The sequence below is a fragment of the Chelmon rostratus genome, chromosome 17 (genome assembly GCF_017976325.1).
Source record: "Chelmon rostratus isolate fCheRos1 chromosome 17, fCheRos1.pri, whole genome shotgun sequence".
NCBI lineage: Eukaryota > Metazoa > Chordata > Actinopteri > Chaetodontiformes > Chaetodontidae > Chelmon > Chelmon rostratus.
The window spans coordinates 22,895,364-22,919,869 of NC_055674.1; the positions used below are offsets into that span (position 1 = coordinate 22,895,364).

The window sequence follows — 24,506 nt, forward strand, 5'->3', positions numbered from 1 at the left end:
GTGCCACCAAGATAGTCTCTGTACACTTTACAAATCAGTCATCTGTTTTCGTCAGGATTTGAAAAGAAAAAACAGTCTTTCTGGCAGCAGTAGCCAGTGGAATCCACAAATTAACATTATTTTTGGCAAACTTTACAGCCTGAAAGTGCAGCTTTAATTGAGTAAACGGCATTGAAAACGACACTGGAAAATCGAGGTGAACGAGTTATGGAGGGGATTCCTACGACTTTGAACGCAACAGCGGACTGGGGTGAGCTCAGCCCTCCGCGCTGGTCTGTATCGATGAAGTTGTTTCAAAGATGGCGGACTTCCTGCCGTCCAGCTCCGTCTTATCTGTATGTTTCCCTAACTGTCTCCTCACAAGCGGTGAGGTAGAACAGTTGCGGAAATCTAAAGAGATAGATAAGTGTATTAATCGAGATAAAACTTATGTAAAAAGGTTAGTAAAGATCTTATTACTTGGAGCAGGCGAGAGCGGCAAGTCCACTTTCCTCAAGCAGATGCGCATTATCCATGGGCAGGACTTCGATCAGAAGGCCAAAGAAGAATTCAGAGCCACGATTTTTAGTAATGTTATAAAAGGTAAGGCTACACTTTTCACCCACTGTATTTCATATGTTAAAGCTGGCTTGTTTTGACCTCTGCGTTGGTCTACTTTCGGGTGTGAGGAGTATTGAGTGGGAAGTTGGTAGCCATGCTAGCTGCAGCTGAGCCGAATGAGGGGCACTTTTCTGTGTTCGACAAAGCTAGTGTGGTTAGCTGGTGAGGCGACCAAGAAACGCCCATGTTGTTTGTGTTTGTCTACACGGTGGGACCGAAGGGGACGGTGGCGCGTGCAGGGGGGGTCATTTTGCTGTTTGTTCAGAGCCTCTCAAAGATTCCTTATTTTCTTCATGTTAAGTCACACACAGCGTCCTCAGTGTTTGACATTGCCCTGGTGTTTTCCTCATGGCTGCTGTTAGCACCGTGCCGCTCTGTCTTGCATCTAGAGAACATGACACCAGAATCCTTTGAGAAATGTGCTTGTTTACTGTAAACTTCACTATCGTCAAATAAAAGCAGGGGCAGACCGTCCTAACGGAACCACAACGTGACTGCACGCTGCGAACCTCCTCTGAAAGTTGACACATTTAGGAGTGAAACTGCACCCTGAATCAGTGTGACACCGAATGAGTTTTTAGGAAACCGTGCATCATCTCACAACTCAGGATATGCGTGTGTTTGCAGGTTGTGCGTGTGTTTGCAGGTTGTGAGTTGTACAGTGCTGAAATGCATAACATGTAAAGTGCTTTTTGAATTACGTGTGGTTTCAGTTGTAATCCTGGTCTGGGTTTCTGAGAAGTGTGAAATGTGTGGCGGTTATGTTCTAATACATGACAGGTTGGTCTGCAGTTAATACCGCCATAATCGCTTCACCAAACTTTCCCTCTTCATCAGCATTTGGCAGTCTGCTGTGTCATCTGCTGAGACACTCTATTAATGAGCCAGTGAGGTTGCACATTGCTTAGGGTTGCACCCACAACAATGCACATGTTGCATTATGGGACAGCTGGCTTTTGGTGTTCAACCAGTTAGTTGTGGAGAGAAATCACATACAGATACTTAAGCTGTTACCTTAAAGAGTCAGAATAACCACAGATGATCATGACCAAAGTATACCTACTTGATGAATCTGATCATTTAAATTATGGTGTCACAGATACTGTTAGGGTGTCACAGATCAGCCATACTATTTGACATATGAATGTGCTCTGCTGGGGAAACCTGGTGATATTGAATTGAATTGAGAAGGTGCACAGCCTGATCAATGTTTTTGTGGCTTGTTGGTTTTTTGCAATATTGAGCTGTGTCACGGAAATGACTGTTCATATAATGTGGGTTGTTGTGTATTTTTTCATTAGACATTGACTTTGAGAGTACTTATGAGTGGTTGGTCTGCTTGTATGACAACACCCCTTCTCCTCTCACAATATCAGCAACACAGCTAACAGCATCGATTACCTGTTTTTGTATGTTCATTAAAGTCCTGCTGCTGTTTGCCTGTTTACATCACAATGAAAACCGTTAAGTTATATAAAATGTCTAAAATGTAGATGTTCTGCCAGCTTCCTGTGGCTACTTGGCACTAAATGACGTACACAGTTGTCTTTGCAAAAGAGCTTTACTGTGAAAATCAACACAGTACTTTAAAATGGGCCAACATTGCTGCTATGCTCTCTCATTTCTGTGTTTTTGCTCATGCTTCAGCCACATTATTTTTAACTCCTCGTTGGGTGGCTGGAAACAGCGCTGTGGTGACCCTAGATAGAGTCTACACAGTATACTGCATCAATAGTTTCGAACCATAGTCCAATGTGCTATGGCTGCTGATGTCTGTGACTAATGTCAGGTCCATATTAGGATTAATCTGCTGGATTGTTATGAAAATCTTAGTTGCAAGCATGTTGCCTTTTGCTGAAATTCACTGCTCTTTAAAAGAATAACATGGCACCTTCATCATGATTCATGTAGATCCACCAGGGCAGACACATTACACCCTCAAATTCTGCTAGAACGTTTAAATAATGCAACTGGCCTCGTGGCTACATAGTGTGTAACGGGGGACATGGGGGACATGGGGGACACTGACTGACCACTGTTCAGCGAGCATGGACAGAGCTAACCGGCACGAGAGGCTGCAGTCAGACTCTCTTTCTCCCGGAAAAACAGGGAGTCTGGTGGAGCTTTGACATCACTAGAAGCAAATTTATGGCCCCATGAGAGTTCAATGTACTAAACAGACTTGCCTGTTACGTCTCTGCTTCCAAACTTTCAAATCCATCTAACTTTTAGCAGAAAGAAATAAAAGAAGTACATTTGGTATAGAACTCAGAATAGCTGTTGATCTCTCCTGCAGGATTTTTGGCAAAAAAAATGATTGAATGTCATTTCTCTTTAAAGCCGGATCCTGATTGACTTAATGTTTATAATGAAGCAAGGGATGTCAGTTTTGTTTCTTTCTGTTTTTTAACTAGTGACTAGTTAATTCTGAGGTGAGGAGCCCACTGGACTGCATCTACTGGTCACGGATTCTGTAAGAAATATATTGGTGTGGGTCCATGTGTCCTGGTAGATTTCAGTGTTCTAAACAAATGGGACAAATTCTTGTATCATCTGTGTTTATGGACAGTTTTCCCATATTTTTGAGTCCAAGTGACAAATGGGGACAACAATTCTTGAAATTGATCCAGCACTGAGCAAGAGAGCTGCAGCCGGTGGCGGGTTTCTAATGTAATCCCTACACGCGTTTGTGCATTGTCAATGTACATCTGCTGAAAGTGTTTGTTTTTGCCTCTGACAGGCTGTGATTGTTATTGGAAGTGTCTGACAGCCCTATGGAAAGGATCCCTTCAGTAATGTAACCTTGTCAAAAGTTTGTTTGGTCCAGCAGCAGCAGTGGCGGTGCTCTGAAAGTGATGCATCATAAAGTGAAGTTTGGCCCTGTTCTCAGCACTGTCCCCGTTTTCCACTCGCTCCAGTTTGCAGGTCTGGAGAACTGATGTCAAACGTGCGTCCATCTGTACGAGCTATTTTTTTTAATTTATTTATTTATTTTTTTAGTTTTGCAGATATTTTCCCCAATTTCTTCCAATGTGGAACGTGAATCTGTTTGAATTTTACAGCAGATATTTTTTTTTCAAACAGATCATCTGACTTTGCATATACAGCCACAACGTCTTCAATGACTCTGTGTCTGGCATCTGCCGGTGTGGTTGCACTTGCTGAGTTTGTTGAAGTGATGAACTCTTGCTTGTGCGCTGCCTTTTGAAGTGGGACACCAGAGACACCAGAACATATCAGCATAGTTTCTTTTTCATGTTCATTCAGCCTGTGAAAAAAAGGCTTGGAATGGTAGAGAAACCCCTGATTTGTATTAACTGCATCCTCATTTTGGCTATTTCCACAATGCTCAGTGTTTTACTGTGGCTTCTGTTTTTGTTGTCATCAGTTTACCATCCATGTTTTCTGAAGAAATCATGGTCCCATAGTCATACCTCCCTGCCACCTTCTCCTCATACTTCCCTCCAAATCACGCCCACCCCTCCAACTCCCCAGACCTAGTAGATACAGAGTAAGGAAGAAAATGAAAGCACATTAACATGAGCAGAGCACATGCAAACCTATGTACAGATATGCAAAAACTAAAATCAGGACATGAAATAAACATTTTCCAAACTGTTGTCCTGTGGCTTGCATAGACACATTTGCTCGCTCCGTGTCGCCAGTCACTTCCTCCATATGTACACAGGAAATGCATGTTTGCAGGTGATTTAGATATCGTAACAGATGCTCTGTAGCTGTGCTTGAATACGACAACATTTGGGTGGCACATGGGTTGGTCTCATTCATCACTGTGGGTTTGTGTGAGGGGAACTTGTTGGTGGCAGATTACTTATCATGGATATGGTTACTCATCCTGGTAATGTTGATAGATGAAGATAATCTATATTTACAAGGCACAGTCATATTTACCCATATTTATTTCTAGACATGTGCTTTGAGTAACATGCACGGTGGAAGTCTGTTGGTGGGAGCATATTGAATCATCATGAAGTGTCATTGACCTTTTGATTTTTTCCATCATTGTTTATGGGCTGTGTACTAAGTGTGCCAACAAATATTCTAAATTCAAATATCTAATGAAATTGTTAAAAAAAAGAATCAGACATTGGATTGTGAAAATTAATATTCTGTTGTGGGAAAAAGCAGCTGTTCTCATGTGAGCCTTGGTAATGGCGCTGAATGCGAGTCACACAACCAGGGTTTCTGTTATCTGGTAATTATCCCTTTTTTTTCTTTTTTTAATACAGTGAAACTCTTTTAATGCCTGACATATATCAATCTCTCCGGTCATCATGTCCTTTGAAAAGAATTCCTGAGTTAGATGTGAAAATATTCCAGCTGCCTCTCTCTCGCTCCTCTCCTGATCTGGTGAATTAAGAGTTTGGACCAAACCAGAGTTAGTGATGATTGTTGAAACAGTGAAAGTCGAACCAAGAAGGTTTTGGTGAGTTTTGTTTTGTGTCTGTTGAGTGAAAATGAAGTGTGCTTTATGATTATCATTTCTGTTTCTGGTTAAACAAAAATGATCTGACTCTTTAACAAAAAGGGATCTCTGTAGGGATCCATTCCATAATGTCGCTCGACAGTAACAATCTGAGCGGTGCACACATGCCTGGAGGGATTACATTACTGCCCCTTTCAGAGGTGCTGGCTGCTGCACTCGTGCTACATACTGAAAAAAATAGTTGTCCCCATTAGTTACTTGGATATAGAAACATGGGAAAATAGGGTCCATAAACACGGAGAACATTTGACTGGAATTTCTCCCATTCGTCCAGGACATTGAAGTCTTTCCGGCACCAAACTGAAACTGCACACAACGTCACTGCCATTGATTGAAAAGGAAATGTAGGTCGATCTAGCAGGAGTGAATAATTCAACAACATGGTATAGGATGATTTTGTCTGTAGATCTTTTCAAAGACATACCTGTACAAGTAGAATGTCTCATTGCATTGGTTTGCCCTCTTATGGACATAATGTGCAAAAATAGATATTTGAATGACTTGAACCATGTGGGTTTTTTTTTTTTTTTTTTTTTTTTTAAAGGAATAATCAAACATGATTTTTGGCCAATTCCAATGTAGCCCCCACTACATACTGTGCCACCCAGTTACCGCAAAGTATAATAGGTCTGTTTCCACATTTGGACATTTGACTGTTTGTTTTTTGCTACGAGGGAAACTGTGCTCTCTCACCACACAGTTTAATAACACCTCTCTACTACAGCTAAGATAAGTAAGTCATCAGTCAGTGTAACTACTGACCTGTTGCATGTATATATGAGTTACAGTAACCAGGTTACTGCAGTGCATGTAAACATGTTTGATTACCTGCATAACTTTATTTCTTCAGACTGATTGTGGCCACTACCTTGGCACAGGGGGGTTGCCGATGCAGAGGCTCTGGCAAATGTAGGGTCATAAAGCAAAAAATGTTGAACCTGGCTCGGCTTTTGCCACAGCGCAATGCAATGTCTTCCAGCGAGGCTCTTTGTAAAGTGAAGGCTATGTGCTGCTCCGTATTGATCATTGAAATCATTAGTTTGTCAGTTAAGTCTTTGCTCTTTTATTAGCTACGTCATCATGCTGCAGCTTCAGTGCTGAATGTAGCAAAGTCTGCTAAAGTGAACCATGCACTGATGCTGCCATCAAGCATGATCAGCGAATCAGCTGACAGCACAGTTAGCAGCCGTGCGAAGAGACAATCCATAGTGTGACTGGTTTCTATGGCTGAACTGTGAACAGCACACACATTTGATTTCTTCCACTGAGTGGAAGGTTGCTGATTTCATATCACAGATGATCAAAACCTGGAGTTTCACCTAAAGCTGGAGTCTGTGGTGGAAATGAGCAGTGGGCATGGACAGTTTTTCTCACAGGTGAATTGTGGGTAAAATGTAATCAAAAAATCGTAAGTTTTGATGAAAGAATATCTATAAATATCACTTATCACTTATCTATATCACATCTTTCTTGGGTCATATTTCGGTAGCGGTCCTGACGTGCATATTGGTCGTCCGACCTGGGTATAGGGGCGAAAGACTAATCGAACCATCTAGTAGCTGGTTTCCCTCAGGATAGCTGGAGCTCAGAGTCTCTCAGTTTTATCAGGTAAAGCGAATGATGAGAGGCCTTGGGGCTGATCTCAACCTATTCTCAAACTTTAAATGGGTCAGAAGCCCGGCTCGCTGGCTTGGAGCCGGGCGTGGAATGCGAGCCGCCCAGTGGGCCACTTTTGGTAAGCAGAACTGGCGCTGCAGGATGAACCGAACGCTGGGTTAAGGCGCCCGATGGTCATATTTTATTCCATTTTATTGCAGGGCTGTTTTCATCTTAACTCCGGTAACTGTTTGGTGGCAGGTCCACTATTAAAATGTGGTCTGAGTTCCTCACATGTTGACGATTTGCAGTCTGCAGCGGCATGGAGTGGCCTGTTTCTCAGGCTGATCTCCAGTCTGATTGCTCCCTTTTATCTCTCCCCTTCTATATAAGATGGGTACCTTTGTGACAGCATTAAGTGTTTACTTATTGAGTCTTAATTTTGGTGAGGTGTATTAAAGCTTGCAGTTAGACTTAGTTTTAAAATGTTGAGGGAGGCAACAGTGCAGAGTTACTCCTGACCCATCACATGCTCCTGCCTGAGCTCAGAGGTGATTGGCTCTGCACAGTGTGAGATGAATAACAATAAGGCGATGACTTACCAGAGAGAGGAGCTTCTGTTTGTGCTTCCATGATGTCACAGGGGTTGTGGGGGGCAGTTGTGCGTAAACTCCCTTTGAGTGCTAAGAGGGAAGTATGATGTGCGAGGCTGGAAAGGCTTGTTCAGTTTCAGTTAGAAGCGACTGACGCTTGTGTGGTTGAACTGAAAAGGAAACTGTTTGTGTCAGTGTCATTTCAGTGTAAGTGTTAAATCAGGTGGGGTTAGGGGCAGTTTTGTTCACAAACGGGGGAAGCAGCAGTCGCATCTCTCTGTGACGCACTGTTGACATAATGGTTACGCGTTTAATTTTGTGTTGTAGCAGAGTAGTTTAAAAACAGGTGTTGATTTATTATGCTGCAGTGAGATCATCCACCATGGTGGGAGTGTAAAGAAAACCCTGTGATTAATGCAACTACAGAGGCCTGTTCCACACGTGACCATGTACACACAACGTAGACAGTTGTTGTGGGTAAATCAGTAGTTATGTACTGGCACTAATTTGCAAGACAACTAGTTTTAGTTGACAATTGGTGATTGAAAAGACAACAACCAATTTCTTTTCCCCGGCCAATTTTAGAATGATTGTTAAAAAGTATTTACTTTTTTTTGTCTTTTGAGGCAAAATGTATTTCTGAATTGTTAAGCAAATCCTTTGAATCCACTTGTTACTTTTAAAATATCTGTTTCCTATTCAATATTGTAATATAATCCAGCCTCAGTTCTCCTAGCCAGCCGCTGTATGTTGGTACTTCCACACATCTGGCAGCCCCAGCTGTCACTGGGGAATCACATGGCAGCCTGTTTCACGGGCGCTGGCTGTCGCACTCTCAAGCAATACTGAATTGAAGTTGTTGTCTCCACTAGTCACTTAGAAACAAAAGCGTGGGAAAAAAGAGTCTATAATCAGATAATAAGTGACAGGAATTCCCCCCGTTTGTCCAGGACTGCACCTATCACTGCATGCACTGGGCTGGAGGTCACCAGTCCATCACCGGTCAGACACTGTCTGGCAATAAAGAGTTTCTTGTATGTTAACTCAAAGTTTTGTGTGGTCTTTAATGAGGCAGCAGTTGGATTCATGGTCCAAAACAGTGTTAATTTCATGTTCTTACATTTGAACAGTTCCACACTCAGCAACAATGAGAACTGTAATAAGAGGATGTGAATTGAGATGCATAGTAGAGACAACTTCCTACTGGACCTCCTTATTGCACCCCACAGTGACTTTAGGTTTTGTTGGTGTGTAGCAGAAATATCACAGCTGACCAGGTGATGCACATGTGGATTGTTTACACAACGCAGTGTTGGCAGAAACACTCTGCAGTGGTAGTTGCATTAGTAAGAGATGTCTCCTTGTTGCACTCTTTCTTTAGAGACCCTTGCGACTCAATGAAGCCACTAGTGTTTGTTTGAGTTGGGCTTTGGTGCAGTGTTGTATACTACGAGCCTGCTGGCCCAAGCCTAATTATGGAGGTATAGTTGTAGTATAATACATGCGTTATTGTTTAAAACAAGTAGGACCTGATCTGCTTACCAAGGATGATATCAACATTTATATAGGGATGGTTGTAGAGATGGCAATTTCAATGAGCATCCTACAAAAACATGTAAGTCATAGGGGTGGCCTGGTATCCAAAACATTTAAGACACTGATCATGAACCCCACTGCCCTTAGGTCGCATCCGGTGGGGGATTGTTGTTGCATGTCGTTGCCCATCTTCAGCGCTCTCCCTCTGTCTCTCCATGTCTCCTGATTTCTGTACTGTCACTATTTGCTGTTGTCTGGGGGCATTCTTCTGTCCAGACAAGAGGTCAGATCATACACACTAAACCCATATACACACAGAATAATAGTTGTTTCTATTATCAGTTAATCTATGGATTTTCTTGATTAACTGACTGATATTATTAGTATAACTAAAGTATGAGCTGAATCTGTAGTTCCCCTCTGCTTTACAGATCTGTATAGTGAGTTTCAGCTCATTGTTTAAACTTTACTGTTTCAGTAGACTCTCCCTGCTCTCAGTGTTGTTTTCAGCCGCAGCAGGCAACTGTTTTCAAAGAAAAAGCCTTAAACAGCTTCTGTGAACTAGCTGCTCAGCAGTAAATAACAGACCAACACAGTCAGAACCTAGCTGGTGAACATAATCTACCATTTAGCAACTAAAGAGCCAGACAGAGCTAAAAGAGAGTAAATATTAGACTTACAATCATCAGGTGGACACAAACAGTCCATGTGATTGATAATGCTGCTCTGTAGCTGCTGGATGTGCTGATTGTCCATATCATTTTAAAAGGTCGTATGTCAATGTAATGCTCACAACTTGTTTCTGCAGCCTCCAGGTGGCCAAAAAAATCTGTTATTGCAGCTTCAATGTGAACTCAAGAGCCAGTTTTTTATGATCCACTTCTACAGTGTTGAAATTTTATTTGTTCAATGTTAAGCTACAATGAAATGCTGAGAAAAAAGCAAACCAGAAAAGAATACCAGATTAGATGTAACAATGAACATGTGGGGGGCAGGATTTGAACCCCCTGACTTCAAATATCATACTGTATGGTTCACCTCCCTGCTAAATGTATAGATAAAAGTTTCATTTTGTAACTTTGCCATTTTAGGAAATTTATTCCTCATAAAATCCAGCTGCAACAGTTGAATTGAACAGTTACCAGCTTAAGTCCGCTAAAATGAATGTTCCAGTAAAGCACTATGCAGTAGCAATCTGTGCCGAAGCCTTCAAATATAATAATTACAGATGATCTTGTTTTGAAGAGGGTAGAATGATAATTGAGAAAAAAAAGATTTTCTGTGTGTAGGGAATTGAGCATCTAAATGTATTTTAGATCACCATCGTGTGTAGAAATGAAATGATATAATCATTAATCGACATGAAGTGCTGGGGTTGTTTCTTGTTGCATGTCAGTATGAAGCACTGGTTTGCTCCAGCATCCTGTTATCTCCCCCAGTTGTGAGAGGAAAAAGTGTTTGACTGCTCATGTGTCGTCCAGTCCAAAGCAAAGACAGGAAAGTGCACGAAAGCTGCATCTCTCTGCAAAGGAACTGAGAACACACACACACACACACACACACACACACACACACACACACACACACACAGCTGAATTAACCCACATGTTGCGGACAGCCAAGGAATATAATGCATTGTCAGAGCAGGCCTGTTTGTTGGGGTGAAGCAGAGTTCACAGAGCGGCAATGTAAACTCACCTCAGCTCGCTGCTCATCTCTGCTCACTGGTGCTCAACCTAAATGAACTTTTTCTTGCCGTTCATCAGTATTTCACTGGATTTCTTGTGTAGTTCTATGTTTGTAGTATAGAAGTTCAGTGTTCTGATATCTGGGAGGCTTTGTCTTTGCAGTGTTCCTTCAGCACATGTCAGGACTGAAAAAAGCTGTCATATGCTGTAATATCATATTCAGGGTGTCTCCCAGGAAAGTGGTTATTGGAGGTGGTATGTGCACCCACCTTGATGCAGACTGTTGCCTAGTGATTATCAAACTTCAGTCTGGTGACCTGCAGTGGAACGATTGATTGGGTTTAACTTTTCCTAACCTGTTAGCAATCGGGAAGTTTTCTTCTTTGCAACGTGCAGCTCTTATTGTGAAGCCAACGTACCATGTGGTCAGTCACCTGCAGTGCCGAATGAGACAGATTTTCATCTTTGATCTTATTTTGTTTCAGTGGGGAACTTTTGTCATATCAAGGGCGGTTTAAATCACACTTTGGGTCAGTCAGTCTTTAGCAGAACTGTCTTTGCAAGTCAGTTTTGAAAAGAAGTGCTCACAGTAGTAGGTTGTCCCTAACAAAGATGCAGAAAGGCGTAGCAATATGTGAAATTCCTTTTGTTTACTTTTCATGTCATGAAACCTGTCTCCAAATGCCTGAAGGAGTTTTCACACTCAGCAAGTGCACAGTGTTTCCTCTTTCCAGTTGCACTTGCCACAGCTTTAACACTTCAAGCCATTTCTGATGATTGATACTTACTGTATGTGTGCCCGTGGCAATAAGCATATCATTTTTTCATTTTTCAATTTTAATTGTCTCATGTGACAGCTGCCTTGTTGTTGTTGTCTTCTTGTTGAGTAATGAGAATTTTGGTACTTAAATATGGGGCCATGGGCCACGAAAGATTGAGAAATCCTGCAGTAATCCTGTTATAAGCAGCTTTAGCCTTTGGGTAGCTTGGAAGCATGTATGGTGTTTAGCCTCTGTGTGTGGTTCAAGTGTTTGCATGTGATGTGGATGCCCAGTGATTTGCTATAATTGCACAGATTGTTGGTAATGTTACTCTCATGTAAATCCAACACCATCAGGATACCACTGAATCAGCAGAATTTTGGTAAAGGCAGAACTCCTCCCATGGCACTCCAGTGCATGTGTACAGAAACTTAGGCTGTCATGGAATCTGTAAAGATGTGGATGCTAGTAAATACATTACTAGAATACAATTCTGACAAGCGTTTTTCTCCTGCTCAAGGTATTCGAGTGTTGGTGGATGCTCGAGAGAAGCTACAAATCCCATGGGGCAAGCCATCCAACCAGCGGCACGGAGACACCATGATGGCGTTTGACACCCGATCGGCAATGGCCCACGGTCACGGCATGGTGGAACATAAAGTTTTCCAGCATTACCTGCCATCCATCCGGGCCCTGTGGGCTGACGAGGGCATCCAGAACGCCTATGACCGCCGGAGGGAGTTCCAGCTGGTGAGTGAATCTACACTGCGATGCTGTGTCAAGTTCAGAGGGCTGTGTGGCATCGTCCACATGTGTGTGAAGTGGATGAAGTTCTGCTGTTGCGTATTGATTTAGCCATATCTCTGACCCATGTAGCGTATGACGTTGCCTTACAACCCCACTTCACTGATTGCATAGTTTGACAACCATAAAGCTTACTTTTGCCGTTTTTGCATGTGACTCTGGGATGTCCAGTGGTTGCTTTTTGAGCGGGCTTTCAGTGTACAGAAGAGCATTGACAGTAAGCGATAAAGGCTCTTCCTCACAGTTGATGGAGCAGAGCTGCAGCTGCTGAGCACACACAGATGGACACAGACAAGCTAATGAAGGGCCGCTTCTCTCCCTGCTGTCCCTCTGCCTCCCCACACCCTTCCTTCCTCCATCTCTCCCTCACCACTCACCACAAGTTTAGATTGTGGTCTAACAGCATCTTGCTCACAGGAAAATGATTTGTGACTGTCCTGCAGGGAAATTACCTCGCCAAGCATCTGTTTGGAGGAGCTGAGATTCAGTTAGTCTTTCTAATGTCATTCAGTTACTGCAGATATTATCATTTTGAGATGTTGTTGTTTATAAGCTCTCCTCCAAATGCCACTTCACCTACTGATTTCCTATGTTTCCAACAGCAGTGTTTTATTGCACTGTTAAACAAGTCACATTATGGTCTGTAGAAGGAGAGAAGGAAGGCATTTGATTAGTTTTTCTTGTCAGCTTCTGCCAGCATGCTTTCACACTCTGCCAGCATGAATAACTTCATGACTGTTCCACTGTAGTTAACGAGGTGTATTCAATGTGCATAAAGTGTATTATATCAGAATATTACTGATATTGCAATGTATTTACATCAATATGTGACGGTGCTGATGAGTTGGTTGCATATGTGGGAGTGAGTTAATATAATTATTATTATTTATATATGGTAATGTTCACCTTTCAAGAAAAATAGCTGAGCTGCTACATAATACAAGAAAGACCACACACACTCTGACAATATGGCATTGAAATTATATCGTGATGTTGATATTTATGTAAAGCAGTCAACACCTGGTGACATTAACATACAAATACAAGCAACTGGTCAACATTTAACTTGAAACTAACTCTAATCAGCTCAGTGCAGACTGTGTTGGGTGAAATATGCAGGGCAGATTTTTTTTTTTACTCATCCATCAATCTATATAAATGCAGTCCCATTACCATTTAACATTTTCAGTCGTGTCTGTTATTGCCGAAAAAGGTCAGTTGTCAAATACATCAACATGTTGCGTTATCATGATATGACTTATTTTTGTCACATGAACATTGTATTAGAATGAAAATGGTTAACAGTTGGCTGCTCGTTCCAGCTTGTCAAATGTAAATGTTTTCTGGTTTTCTTAATCTTCTGTGAAAGTAAACTGAATTTCTTTGGGTCTGGGCTGTTGGTTGGACAAAAAAAAGACATTTTCAATTGTCAACATGGCCTCCTGGAACTTGTGATGGCCATTTTCCCCCATTGACAGGCGATTAAATGATTAATGGAAAAATAATTAGTTGAATAATCGCTAAAAAAATTAACCAGTAGTTGTGGCCCCAGTCTATAGACAAGCACACTATCTGTTGAGGTCTGATCACATTTCAACCTGACTGTGATGGATTGTGTCCAACTGCATCTACAGTATTTACTGTACCACAGCTCTGCACATTTAGAGCAGTCACAGTGAGTTTGTTTTTCCCTTAGTGGTGCTGAGGGCGTGCTGTCACATGACAAAGTGATGTTGATGCGGCTCACTTCCATACTGATGTGGAAGTGAGTTAGGATCACGTGATAAATGACATTAAAGGAGCTCAAATTCAGAATTGTGAGGAAAAGTCACGTTCTCCTTCCCTCTCTCTCTTTCTCTCAGGGGGAGTCAGTCAAGTATTTCCTGGACAATTTGGAAAAGCTCGGACAGTCGGTAAGTGCCTCCCACTGCAGAGGCTCCAGCAGCCACAGATCCCCAGCAGACAGTATGGCAGATGGCAGATGGGTGTGATAGCACACATAGTTTGTTGAAAGGAGAAGTGAAACCAATGGTCAGGTCTCCAACTGGTTTGTTCCAGTGTGCACACACTATATTAAGCACTAAGCTCACCAAATGTTTCCCTTCTCACTATGTATCATCCTCCACTCAGGTTCCTATTGGCCAATCAATGCCTTTTCTAAGAAACAAGCATAACTATTCCCAACAGAAGCAGTTCTCACCAGTCATCTCTATGGAAATATACATCTAGAAGTGCCTGAGGTGGTGCTTCCTGATACCTGAATGTGCCTGAAAATTGGTAAAAATAAAAGTTTATTTGACATCATGAGGACATTAAATCTCACGGCCACAAAATATCAAGGATGATGCAGTGAAGTCTAGTAAAAATGCTATCATATGCTCTAAATCTGTTCATGCACAGCAAAAAATACCATTACGTAGAAGTTAGAACTTTCCAATAAATCTTCTTTGGAAATTGTGGTGGTTGCACATCTTTAATGGGAAAAGGGAATTTGATCCAGTTCTGTTCACCATGCAACCTACAGAAACACATATCCATGTTGGTATTTTATCTGCAAGCATAAGTGAGCAACACCAGCTCCAGTCTGGTGGGTATGAGATCTTCTAACCCGATGAAAGTGGTCTTAGTGCTCCGACCTAACGTTTTTAATGTAGTTCAAAGAAAAACTCTGCTGTGTTCAGTTCGGTTTGCACTGGTGTGAATCATAGACTGTATGAAACATGGACCATAACCCACCCACCCACTCGTGAAGCTCAGTGACAGTGGCCCTGGCTGTCGCTGTCTCGGCGGTACCTGACTCCACCAAACTCCCGGCTAATCCAAAATGGGCAAAGAGGTGGAGCATGCGTGGAGCTGAGGCGGCCAAGTGAAGCCTGGTCGCTGAAGCGGCTAGTTGTCACTCAAAGCAGCCAGGCTCATAATCATGCATCACTTTAAGTCTTAATATAATTTAAACAAGTGAATTATATGGTGCATGCAGCTGTAACAACCTACACTGAGACAGAAGGGCAGCTTGTATGTTGTCTATGATCCAAAATCCAGGGGATACTCTTGGGTTCAATCCCAGCACCACTCTCATTAACTTGTCGTAGAAGATCTGTTTTTTATTTGTATGTTTTCCCCAGACATGTAAACCATGAACAGGTTCCTGTCCAGATAACTCAAAAACAAGAGAATTGGCCAACAGCCCTAAACTTTTCAATTCCACACTCTGTCTGACTGACGCTAAGACACATCCCAGAAAATGAACTGAAGTAACTTTTAACTACTAGCTTTAAGATGAATTTGACAGTGTCCTGAGTGCTTCCTAAGATAAGTAGCCCAGAAAGCATTGTTGGTATGCTTTCTCACTGCTGGATTTCCCACTTATGATGTCTCAGTAGCCGGTGCTCTTTTCCTGCTGCGTATGGACACCCGAGTCCACTGGGAGCACTGAGCGAGTGTGTCTGGAAAAAGGGGGGATCTGGGAAAATACCTGTTATTTGTGAGCGTGTTTGTGTGTGGACACGCACACACCAGCATGGTCTGTGTCAGCGATGAGCCGTCACCCCTGGAATGTTACGAATTTGCATCTGGTGTAGTCAGAGCACAGTAACACACACACACACACACACACACAGTCAAGCATGATTGGGAAGATTGTTCTGTCATGTTTGGCCCTGAATAGTTAAAGATACACTTGTTTTATTTGCCTTGACTTGATTGGCTAAGGCTGATCATCCCTAAGGAGGACTAACCAGTCACATACACACACACACACACACACACTCTACATTTGTTTTTGCACTGTGGTATTTCAGGAATGCGGAGTGTTAAACAGGGATGTCCCCAAAGCAGCAGCATGAACTCAGAGATCTGTCTTTCTTTCCCAAACTCTTTTATTTTCACTCATCGTGTGTGTGGTTTGAACTGTTTATATTTTTGATATCATTGATGAGTTTCTCTTGAAGATATGCATCAAGAAACAACTTGTTGAAATTAAAGATACTGGAACACATCTTAAACACATTGAATATTAAAGTTGTGATGCATATCTTTGTTGGAATCTGCAAAAAAAAATTGTCAAAAATACTAATAAATCTCTTATGCTTGCAGGATTACCTCCCCAGCCAACAGGACATCCTCCTGGCCAGAAAGCCCACTAAGGGCATCCACGAGTACGACTTTGAGATCAAGAACGTGCCGTTCAAGATGGTGGACGTGGGTGGCCAGCGCTCCGAGAGGCGGCGCTGGTTTGAATGCTTTGACTCAGTCACTTCCATCCTCTTCCTCGTCTCTTCCTCTGAATACGACCAGGTGAGTCAGCCGGAGTCTGTGCAGCGCATAAATGAACAGAGATTCATCAGCTCACTGTGCCGCTGCTGCAACTTTTCCAGTAACATTTCTGAAAAGCAGCTTTGTCTGGAGAAAGGATCCAACCGCACGTCTTTCAAGTGTCTGAAACAAAGCTGATAGGGTGGAAACACAAACAGGAACGCACTAAAGGGACGTTACAGCCCTTTTCCACTGCAGGGCCTCAAACTCAGTGTGTAACTTTAAGCCTTAATGAGTTCTGCTCTTTCTACCACTGTTCTCCACCTGACTTCCTGAAACTAAACTCGGACATTGTTCAGGAGGTAAAACAAATGCAAGTTCCAGGTATTTTTAGGCACTGACGGCAGTGCTGCCAAACATGATTTGTCACAAACCCAACGTCAGTAATCGCCATCTGACTGCTGCATCTGCATAGACCATGACAACCAATTCTTCAAAAAATAAGAACAGCGGACAAGTTGATGGTCTCACTGCTGCTGAGTCTCATTGTGGTTTGTAAAATACAGTGAAAATTCAAGTAACAAAACATCACAAGGTTATAAAAAAGTCCAGGTTGTGGGAAGCACCATGTACGACCCTGATGTCCAAAAAAAACCCCATATGTTAATCTCCTTTATCCAGTCATGTGTTCACAAAGTGGTGAACCTCCATCCTCGCTTGTGAACCACTGAGCCTTTCAATCATGATACTATCACCTGTTACCAATCAACCTGTTTACCTGTGGAATGATCCAAACAGGTGTTTTTGGAGCGTTCCACAACTTTCCCAGTCTTTAGTTGCTCCTGTCTCAACGTGTTTGAAGCATGTGGCTGCATCAAATTCAGAATAAGCAGATATTTACAAAATCGATGAGGCTGATGAGCTCAAACATTAAATGTATTCTCTTTGTAGTGTTTTTGATTGAGTATATGCTAAAAGGATTAGCAAATGATGACATTCTGTTTTATTTTACACAGCGTCCCAGCTGTTTTGGAATCAGGGTTATATGTGTTATATCCCCTCTAATGTGCTTTCAGTGTAAGTGATGGGGACAACAGTCCTGTCTTAAGATGCATTCAAAAGTTCAGCTGAAGCTCTTATAAGGCTTCAGCTGTCTGAAATAGACAAATCCAGTGGATAACAGCTCCCCTCAATGTGTTTCCCTGTTGTGCTGCAGTGGAGGGGGCATAACAAAAAGAGGGATTTTTAGAGCTGTGGAAGATGTCTAACTGAGACTACTGAAGCAGCATATGAACTTTCTCTAGATCTGTGATAAGACAGCTGTGCAATTGTTGAAAGGCAATTTTGTGATTGTGCACAGCACAGTTGAATGCAGCTGCTGCTCATACCAGACACACACTGTCACAATCACCTCTGACACCAAAACACATGTCTGCACTCCAACACCTGCAGGTGCTGATGGAGGACCGGCAGACCAACCGGCTGAGCGAGTCCCTCAACATCTTTGAGACCATTGTCAACAACCGGGTATTCAGTAACGTCTCCATCATCCTGTTCCTGAACAAGACGGACCTGCTGGAGGAGAAGGTGAAGCTGGTGTCCATCAAAGACTACTTCCCCGAGTTCTCGGGCGACCCCACGAGCCTGGCGGACGTCCAGCGCTTCCTGGTGGAATGCTTTCGCAAAAAGCGCCGCGAGCAGCAGCAGAAGCCGCTGTACCACCACTTCACCACGGCCATCAACACTGAAAACATCCGGCTGGTGTTCCGTGACGTCAAGGACACCATCCTGCACGACAACCTCAAGCAGCTGATGCTGCAGTGAGGGGACTGACCAGGAGGAGGAGGAGGAGGGATGGGTGGAGGAAAACAGAAAGTGGGTGTCAAGGTGCCTTTTTCCTTAACCCCCCCACCGCCAATACCACCACCACCACCTGCCTGTAAGGGGATTGGGTAGTGTCCCTCCACCCATGCATCCTCTGTCCTTGACATTGACGCGCTCCTCACTTTTGAACGTTGACTGTGTATTAAAGCCACCACTACTACCGCCATTCCCCCACGCTTGCTCTCGGCCTTAATGAGCTCGTTCACTGTGACTTGTAACAGCCGCCTTTGGCTCAGAGCCCCAGCCACCCTGTGACCTTGAAACCACTGTAAATGACCTCTCACCCCCACTCTCTGCCCCCGTCCACACTGTGCAGTGGACCTACCTGACATCTTTCCTGGTATTTCCTCTCTGCGTCGCTCTAATTCACACCCACACACTGTCTGTTCTTTCTACGCTGCTCTGACCACTGTTGCCAGGGAGGGAGAGGGGGAGGGGCTTGTTTTAAATTGTTACCGAGTAGCCGTCAGTCGCCTGCAGGCGCCAGCGACTGTTGCCAGGTGTTGCCTTCCTTTTCAGAAGCGCTTTTGTTCTGTCTCTGGTTTTACATCTGCTCTCCACTCGCGCTTGGTGATGACATCACTGGGCCGTGGTGGGGATTTCCTCTTCGGGAAGTGGAACAGGAATGAACAGGGCTAACACACACACACACACACACACACACACACAGATAGGAATTACTGTTCTGAAGTCCACTTAATTCTAGTTTTCTAATCATTTTGATTCGTTTGCTAATATATGAATATACTGTATGTACCTATGCATTTTTCTTTAACTTATATTTTATGGGGGTTTATACTTTGTGGATTTGTGACTGCTGATGGACTCTGTTACAGTTAAAGGGGAGGGGGGTGGGTAAGAGAGCACAGACACAAACACATGAACCACTTGTAGAAATGCTACACCATGCTATAAAGCTAGCTCGTGCAGGGTGAGAGTGACACGTTGTATTTTGCTGTTTCTCAGGGCACATTGTGAACCACTTCTTTGCGATTTGAAGAGAACCAGAACTCTAAGGCCTCTGCCCTTCCACATGAGTCACATGACAGATTTCATGGTGTCTTTTGTCTGTAAATGTTAGCAGAGAAGACTTGTGCTTTGAAAGCAAAAAAAAAAACTCTGGCCATCTTCAACCAGGACTGTATTTTACTATCTGGACAAACAGACCCACTGACCCCATTTGCACCTGTGGCCTGTATCTTCATGCACTCTCTGGATGATGAACTCTGCATTTGCACCTGGTGTTAACAAACCTTATTGTTCTCAATTCTGCCCACGTCATGATTGGATCTCATTATGCATACAGTGGTCAACGCACCAAACATGCATTAGAATCAAGAGCACAGTGAGTCAGAACAACCCTCGGGGCCAGCACAGTTAGTGCTCGGACCCTCAAAGGAGTCCGGCTTCCACAGACCATGATAACGTTTTTGTGTGCAATGAATGTGGTTTTCCCTATCCAGATAGCATAATATAGATACAGATTACATGTTAATAACGAGAGACATCAGGGCCATAATGTGCTTCTGGGTGAACATTTTTTTTATCTTGCTTGTTTTGTTGGGTTTTTATCTTGTGGGATGAAAAGTCTGCTCCAAATCCCCACAAAGAGACAGAAAGACGGCCATGAGAAGTACTCATTATGTATGTATGTGTAAAGCAGCTGACTGCAGCTGCTTGTCTGCACACCCCCCGCGTCAGGAGTGCAACCGAACACAGGAAACTCAAAGCATTGACATGTCAGGTGTCTGTATTGGACTCTTCAATCCTGCTGAGACCATCATTCCAAACAATGTTAAGATTAACAGAGATGCAGCAGTCTCTAAATATGCCAGGCTAAATTTTAGGTCATGTCTATAAACGCTGCACAAAGGTGGAGCCTGCAAACATTGTGCCTTTGGTTTGAAAATGCGCTGCAGTGTCCAGTGATGTAGCTTGTATGTTGGAACAGTGAATGACAAACAGCCAAGTAGCTAAACAGTGATGGATGATGTAGTCCAGGTTGAAAATGGCCAAATTCACACTGAAGCCCTGTGGAGTCTCCCATCCAAGCCTGTAGGTTTCATCTGTCCTGCAGGGATGAGGAAGCTCCTTCCTCTCTGTAGGACTACCACCTGAAGTGTTCCCTATTATACCACAGGTGATGAGGTGGCTCAGTCTTTGTTTTGTCGTCTCAGATCATTTTCTGAAAGGTACCGGTTAATGCTGTCCGTCTCCCCTCTCTTCCACACATCAAAAGGGATAAAGCCAGCCCGTGTGTCACTAATGAGCCTGCCCTCGTCCTCGATACAGATTATGTACAGTTCACATTGTCCTTTAAACTCTTCTTCTAATGTATCAGGATGGATTTCTCACACCAACCTCATTCTGGTTTGGAACAGCTGTAACCTCCCACACACACATCCGTGTGTCTGACCACGACTGTTACTTTTACTTTCTTTTCAGTTTTCGGATGGTGTTTATTTAAAACCGGCGGCCTGTCGTAAGGTGTTTTTTTTTTTTGGAGATGGCTGCATCACTCAGCCTCTTCCATGTGTGTTGGGGCTCCACTGCTCCGTGCTAACACTGCAGCACAGGTAGAGGGAAAGTCATTTTACTTAACTTTACACCAGACTCACACAACAGTTGTGTTGTCTTCAGTTGAAAAAAGGGCACAGTGTTGTGGGAGCAGACATTCTACACAGATCAGCGTCGCTGTGTGAGGTCATTGTTCACTCTTTATGGTTAGAGTTGTGATTTCTGATAGCAGTTGTCTGTCTCAGCCGTCTACACAACGTTTCATTGATGCATGAAGCCTCTAAGACGATCAGCGACAACTAGAAACTATCTGGTGAACAGCAGACGCTTGAAAAAAGACTTTGCTCGTGTTCCTTTAGGGGCTCAGCAAAGACCCAATTACTGCTGGTCTCATGCTCTTGATCAGTCTGATACCTGATGTAATTGCTGGATCTACAATTCAGTGACTGTACAAATGATCTGAAAGAGGATTTAATGTTAGTTACTGTTAAAGTGTTTTGTTTTTTAAAGTCTTACCAGCATATTTGCAATTTTTAGCTCCTTAACCACAAATCATTTGTACTTTATGTGTTATGTTTCTTTAATAGTTGATACAAATTGATGATCTATCAGTGTAGCACTTCCTGTCCCTCCCTCCTGTCCCTCAGCATGTGTGTGTTAGCATGGAGCAGTGAAGTCATGTGGCTGACTTTGGTGTGTGTGTTCCCGATTCCAAAAGAGGAAGCTGACCAACCAAAAGCTCCCTGAACTCATCAAACTGCAGCCGGTCTGGCTCGACACTCCGTCAGCCTGTCTGAGTGTGGGTGAGACACAAGCCCAGTGTCCCGCTCAGACGACCTCCAGCCCAGCAGAGGCCTCTTTGTTTGGATGCAGACTGTTATGTCATGTAATCAGCAGCAAGCCTGTTGTTGCACACATGCACCATGAAGTCACAGCAGAGCGGGTCTGAACCCTGAGCCGGCCTTTGTCCACGCTGAACACACTCGGTCGTGGTTGTTAGAGCACAGACAGCGTGGTGTCACACAGGGCAGAGCAGACGGCTGAGGGACGATGCCCCACATGCTGGTAGACTGCACACTCTTGAACGAAGCCCCCGTGAGGTCACGGTCCACCATCTTCCTCCGAGTTAACTTGGAGCCTGCAGCGAAAAGGAGCCGCGTCCTTCCAAAGCACTTCTTCAACTGTCATTCAGAGGACGACGGGGCTGTGTGGGACAGATTTATTCCAATTATGAAGAAAACGTTTGGATCAGTAGTATAAAAAGAATATCCAGAGATTAATTTCAAACTCTGAACAGGTTGCGGAATAAAATCTAAGATCAAAGTTAAGCATTCTGAGCTTTCATCCACATCTCACAGCCTTCTTCAGTGAATGGAGCGAGCTCAGGTTGTCATTCAGGTCTAACACCAAAGACCATCCTCTGACAGAGACCACCTGCTGCCATGGACCCAGAGTGACACCTGAACAGGCTCCAATCACTGATGAAGACCTGGAAATGTATTTGAAAGCTACAAAAAGCTAGTAAGCGTTGATTTGAGTGTCATCCTGAGATTCTGCTCTTGATTTGTACGTCAACCTCAGACCTCACTAGTGTTCACAGGTCTGATGCTCCTGCAGCTACAGACCAGTGGTGCTCTGCTGTTCGCTTCTCTCTAAACACACAAGCTTGTGCTCTCAGCCACGTCTTAAAAAGTGTCGTGAGAGCCCACACTGGAACACATCCTTCTCCATCTCTGTGTCGACACCATCAGTCACACCAACAGCACACAGTAGTCGTGTGAAGGTTGAAGAAAGAGAGCCGAGGCAGGAGTTCAGACTCCTCCACACACCTGACCAATCACTGCGTGAATGGACTCTATTGTCTGATTGTCTTTTTTTTTGGAAAGCCACGAAGGACGCAGGAAGCAGCTGCTCTAAGCAGTCTGTCTGAAAGGCTGGGACGAGTCTCTGGAGTTGTCTGTGGTCCTCGCTCTGTGATGGGTCACATGTTCACCAGCTGCCTTCCAGCTCCCGCACGGATCTGTCACCAGATCCCAGGGCGGCCTGCGGAGAGGAGCGCTCGTGTTAGTGCCATCACGCCCAGCTGATGGTGATCAGTTTTTCTGATCTGGGAACAGAGAAAAACTGGTTTTAGCCAAGAGGCCTTGTTTGCCCCCCCCCCCCCCCCCCGAGCAGTGTCTTACTCCTCCTTTTCTAAGACTCTGCCTTTGACTCTGCCTTCTAACATGTCTCATACCGTTTTTGCACACTGCATCTTGTGTATGTTCTGTGAATCTGACATTACTGCCGTGACTGTAACAGTATGAACCATTAGCCGGTGTTTTCTGGTGTGTTTGGTCGTATGTACCAGTGAGAGGAAACCAGTGTCACCGCACATAGTCCGAACTATGCGACAGCACTGCTCCACAGCCATTTGATTTGCTGTTATGTTGTTAAAAATAACCCTGATCGGACTGACTGATGATTCTCTTAACGCCAGTGTCTTCTAGAAGTTTGTCTTTAATCACATCAGGAAAAACTTTTGCAAATGATCTGCCAAATATACTGATGTTTAGTGCCTCCTTTTCCAAGATCTGCCTCTACTGTCCAGTCATGATACAGGTTTTATACTGTGTTTTAGGTTTTTTGATGCCACAAGCAGCTTGATGTCCTATAAAATAAGACATTTCTCTATCCAGTTTTTTTTTTAATTTTCAGATAGACAAGCTTTCAATGTACAGTCTAACTTATGCTGTCTTACCTTCTACTCTCCTAAATAAATCCAACAGTTTTTTAAAAAGCGTGTGTCAGTGTCTGCTGTCATTGAGTCTCTGCTCTGCACATGGCTGTTCCATACGAACCTGTTGAACCACTGTTTGGTGTATCATTCTAATGTGCTAAGCTTCAGAGCTGCAGCAATGAACCGATTAGTTCATCGCCAGACTAATTTGAAGCTATTTTGGTTCTCTGGTTCCATCTCCTGCAATTTAAGACTTTGCTGCTTCACTCTGTTTTATATCAGCCAGTGTAAGCTGGGCGACTGTTGGTCGTCACTGATGACTCACAGGAAAGCTGACGTTTATATATGTTTTGATATTTTGCAGATGAGATTAATGGAGGAATAGTGCAGATGAATTGATGATGAAAATGACTGAATTGATGAACTTTATGTAAATGGGCAGATATATTTCCATGCTGATCCAGCACCCACCAATTCTAGACTAACTACACCTGCAGAGTGTGTGACAGGCACCCACATTTTTCTTGAGTCAGTAAATCGTGACCCAAATCTTCTTAAATTTTGAAAGACCCAAATTTATTAAATAATAGTGCAGTAATACACAATGCTTTCATACGCTGTTAAACACATGAAATAAAAAAAATAGTGCAACCAGGGCTGAAATCCCGGTGAAATAAAAAGGCACTTGTCTTGAATTGCAGGCATACAGGCTTTTCTTTTCTCTTCACTTCAGCCTTTAACTAGCTCTGACTTCCTGATGCAGGCCTGAAACTTTTGCACTTTGCTTTGCCCTTATGCACGTCTTTTAAAACCTTGATTTTATACATTCAGTACACTCTATATTTAACTTTCTTTTATTACTATTATTCAATTTTACTTTTCATTTTTTGCTATGCCTTCTCTTTATTCATATTTTCACTATCATTATCTTGTGGTTTTTAATTCTCCATATAATTAAACAGAATTTCTTATTTATCTGGTGTGACTCAAAGTTATAAACCATGATTTTCTGTTTATTGTTGAGTACAAAGAATAAATAAGCCTTCA

General features: G+C 43.2%; 1 protein-coding gene across 1 annotated transcript; it reads left to right on the forward strand.

Moving 5' to 3' along the window:
- The first annotated feature begins 290 nt into the window (after positions 1 to 290).
- Positions 291 to 23,512, forward strand: gna13b (guanine nucleotide binding protein (G protein), alpha 13b). The gene is made up of 5 exons (XM_041956489.1): positions 291 to 582; positions 11,802 to 12,031; positions 13,948 to 13,998; positions 16,181 to 16,381; positions 17,792 to 23,512. The coding sequence occupies exons 1-5, from the start codon at positions 300 to 302 to the stop codon at positions 18,161 to 18,163; spliced, it is 1,137 nt and encodes a 378-aa protein (XP_041812423.1). The 5' UTR covers positions 291 to 299; the 3' UTR covers positions 18,164 to 23,512.
- The last annotated feature ends 994 nt before the right edge of the window (positions 23,513 to 24,506 follow it).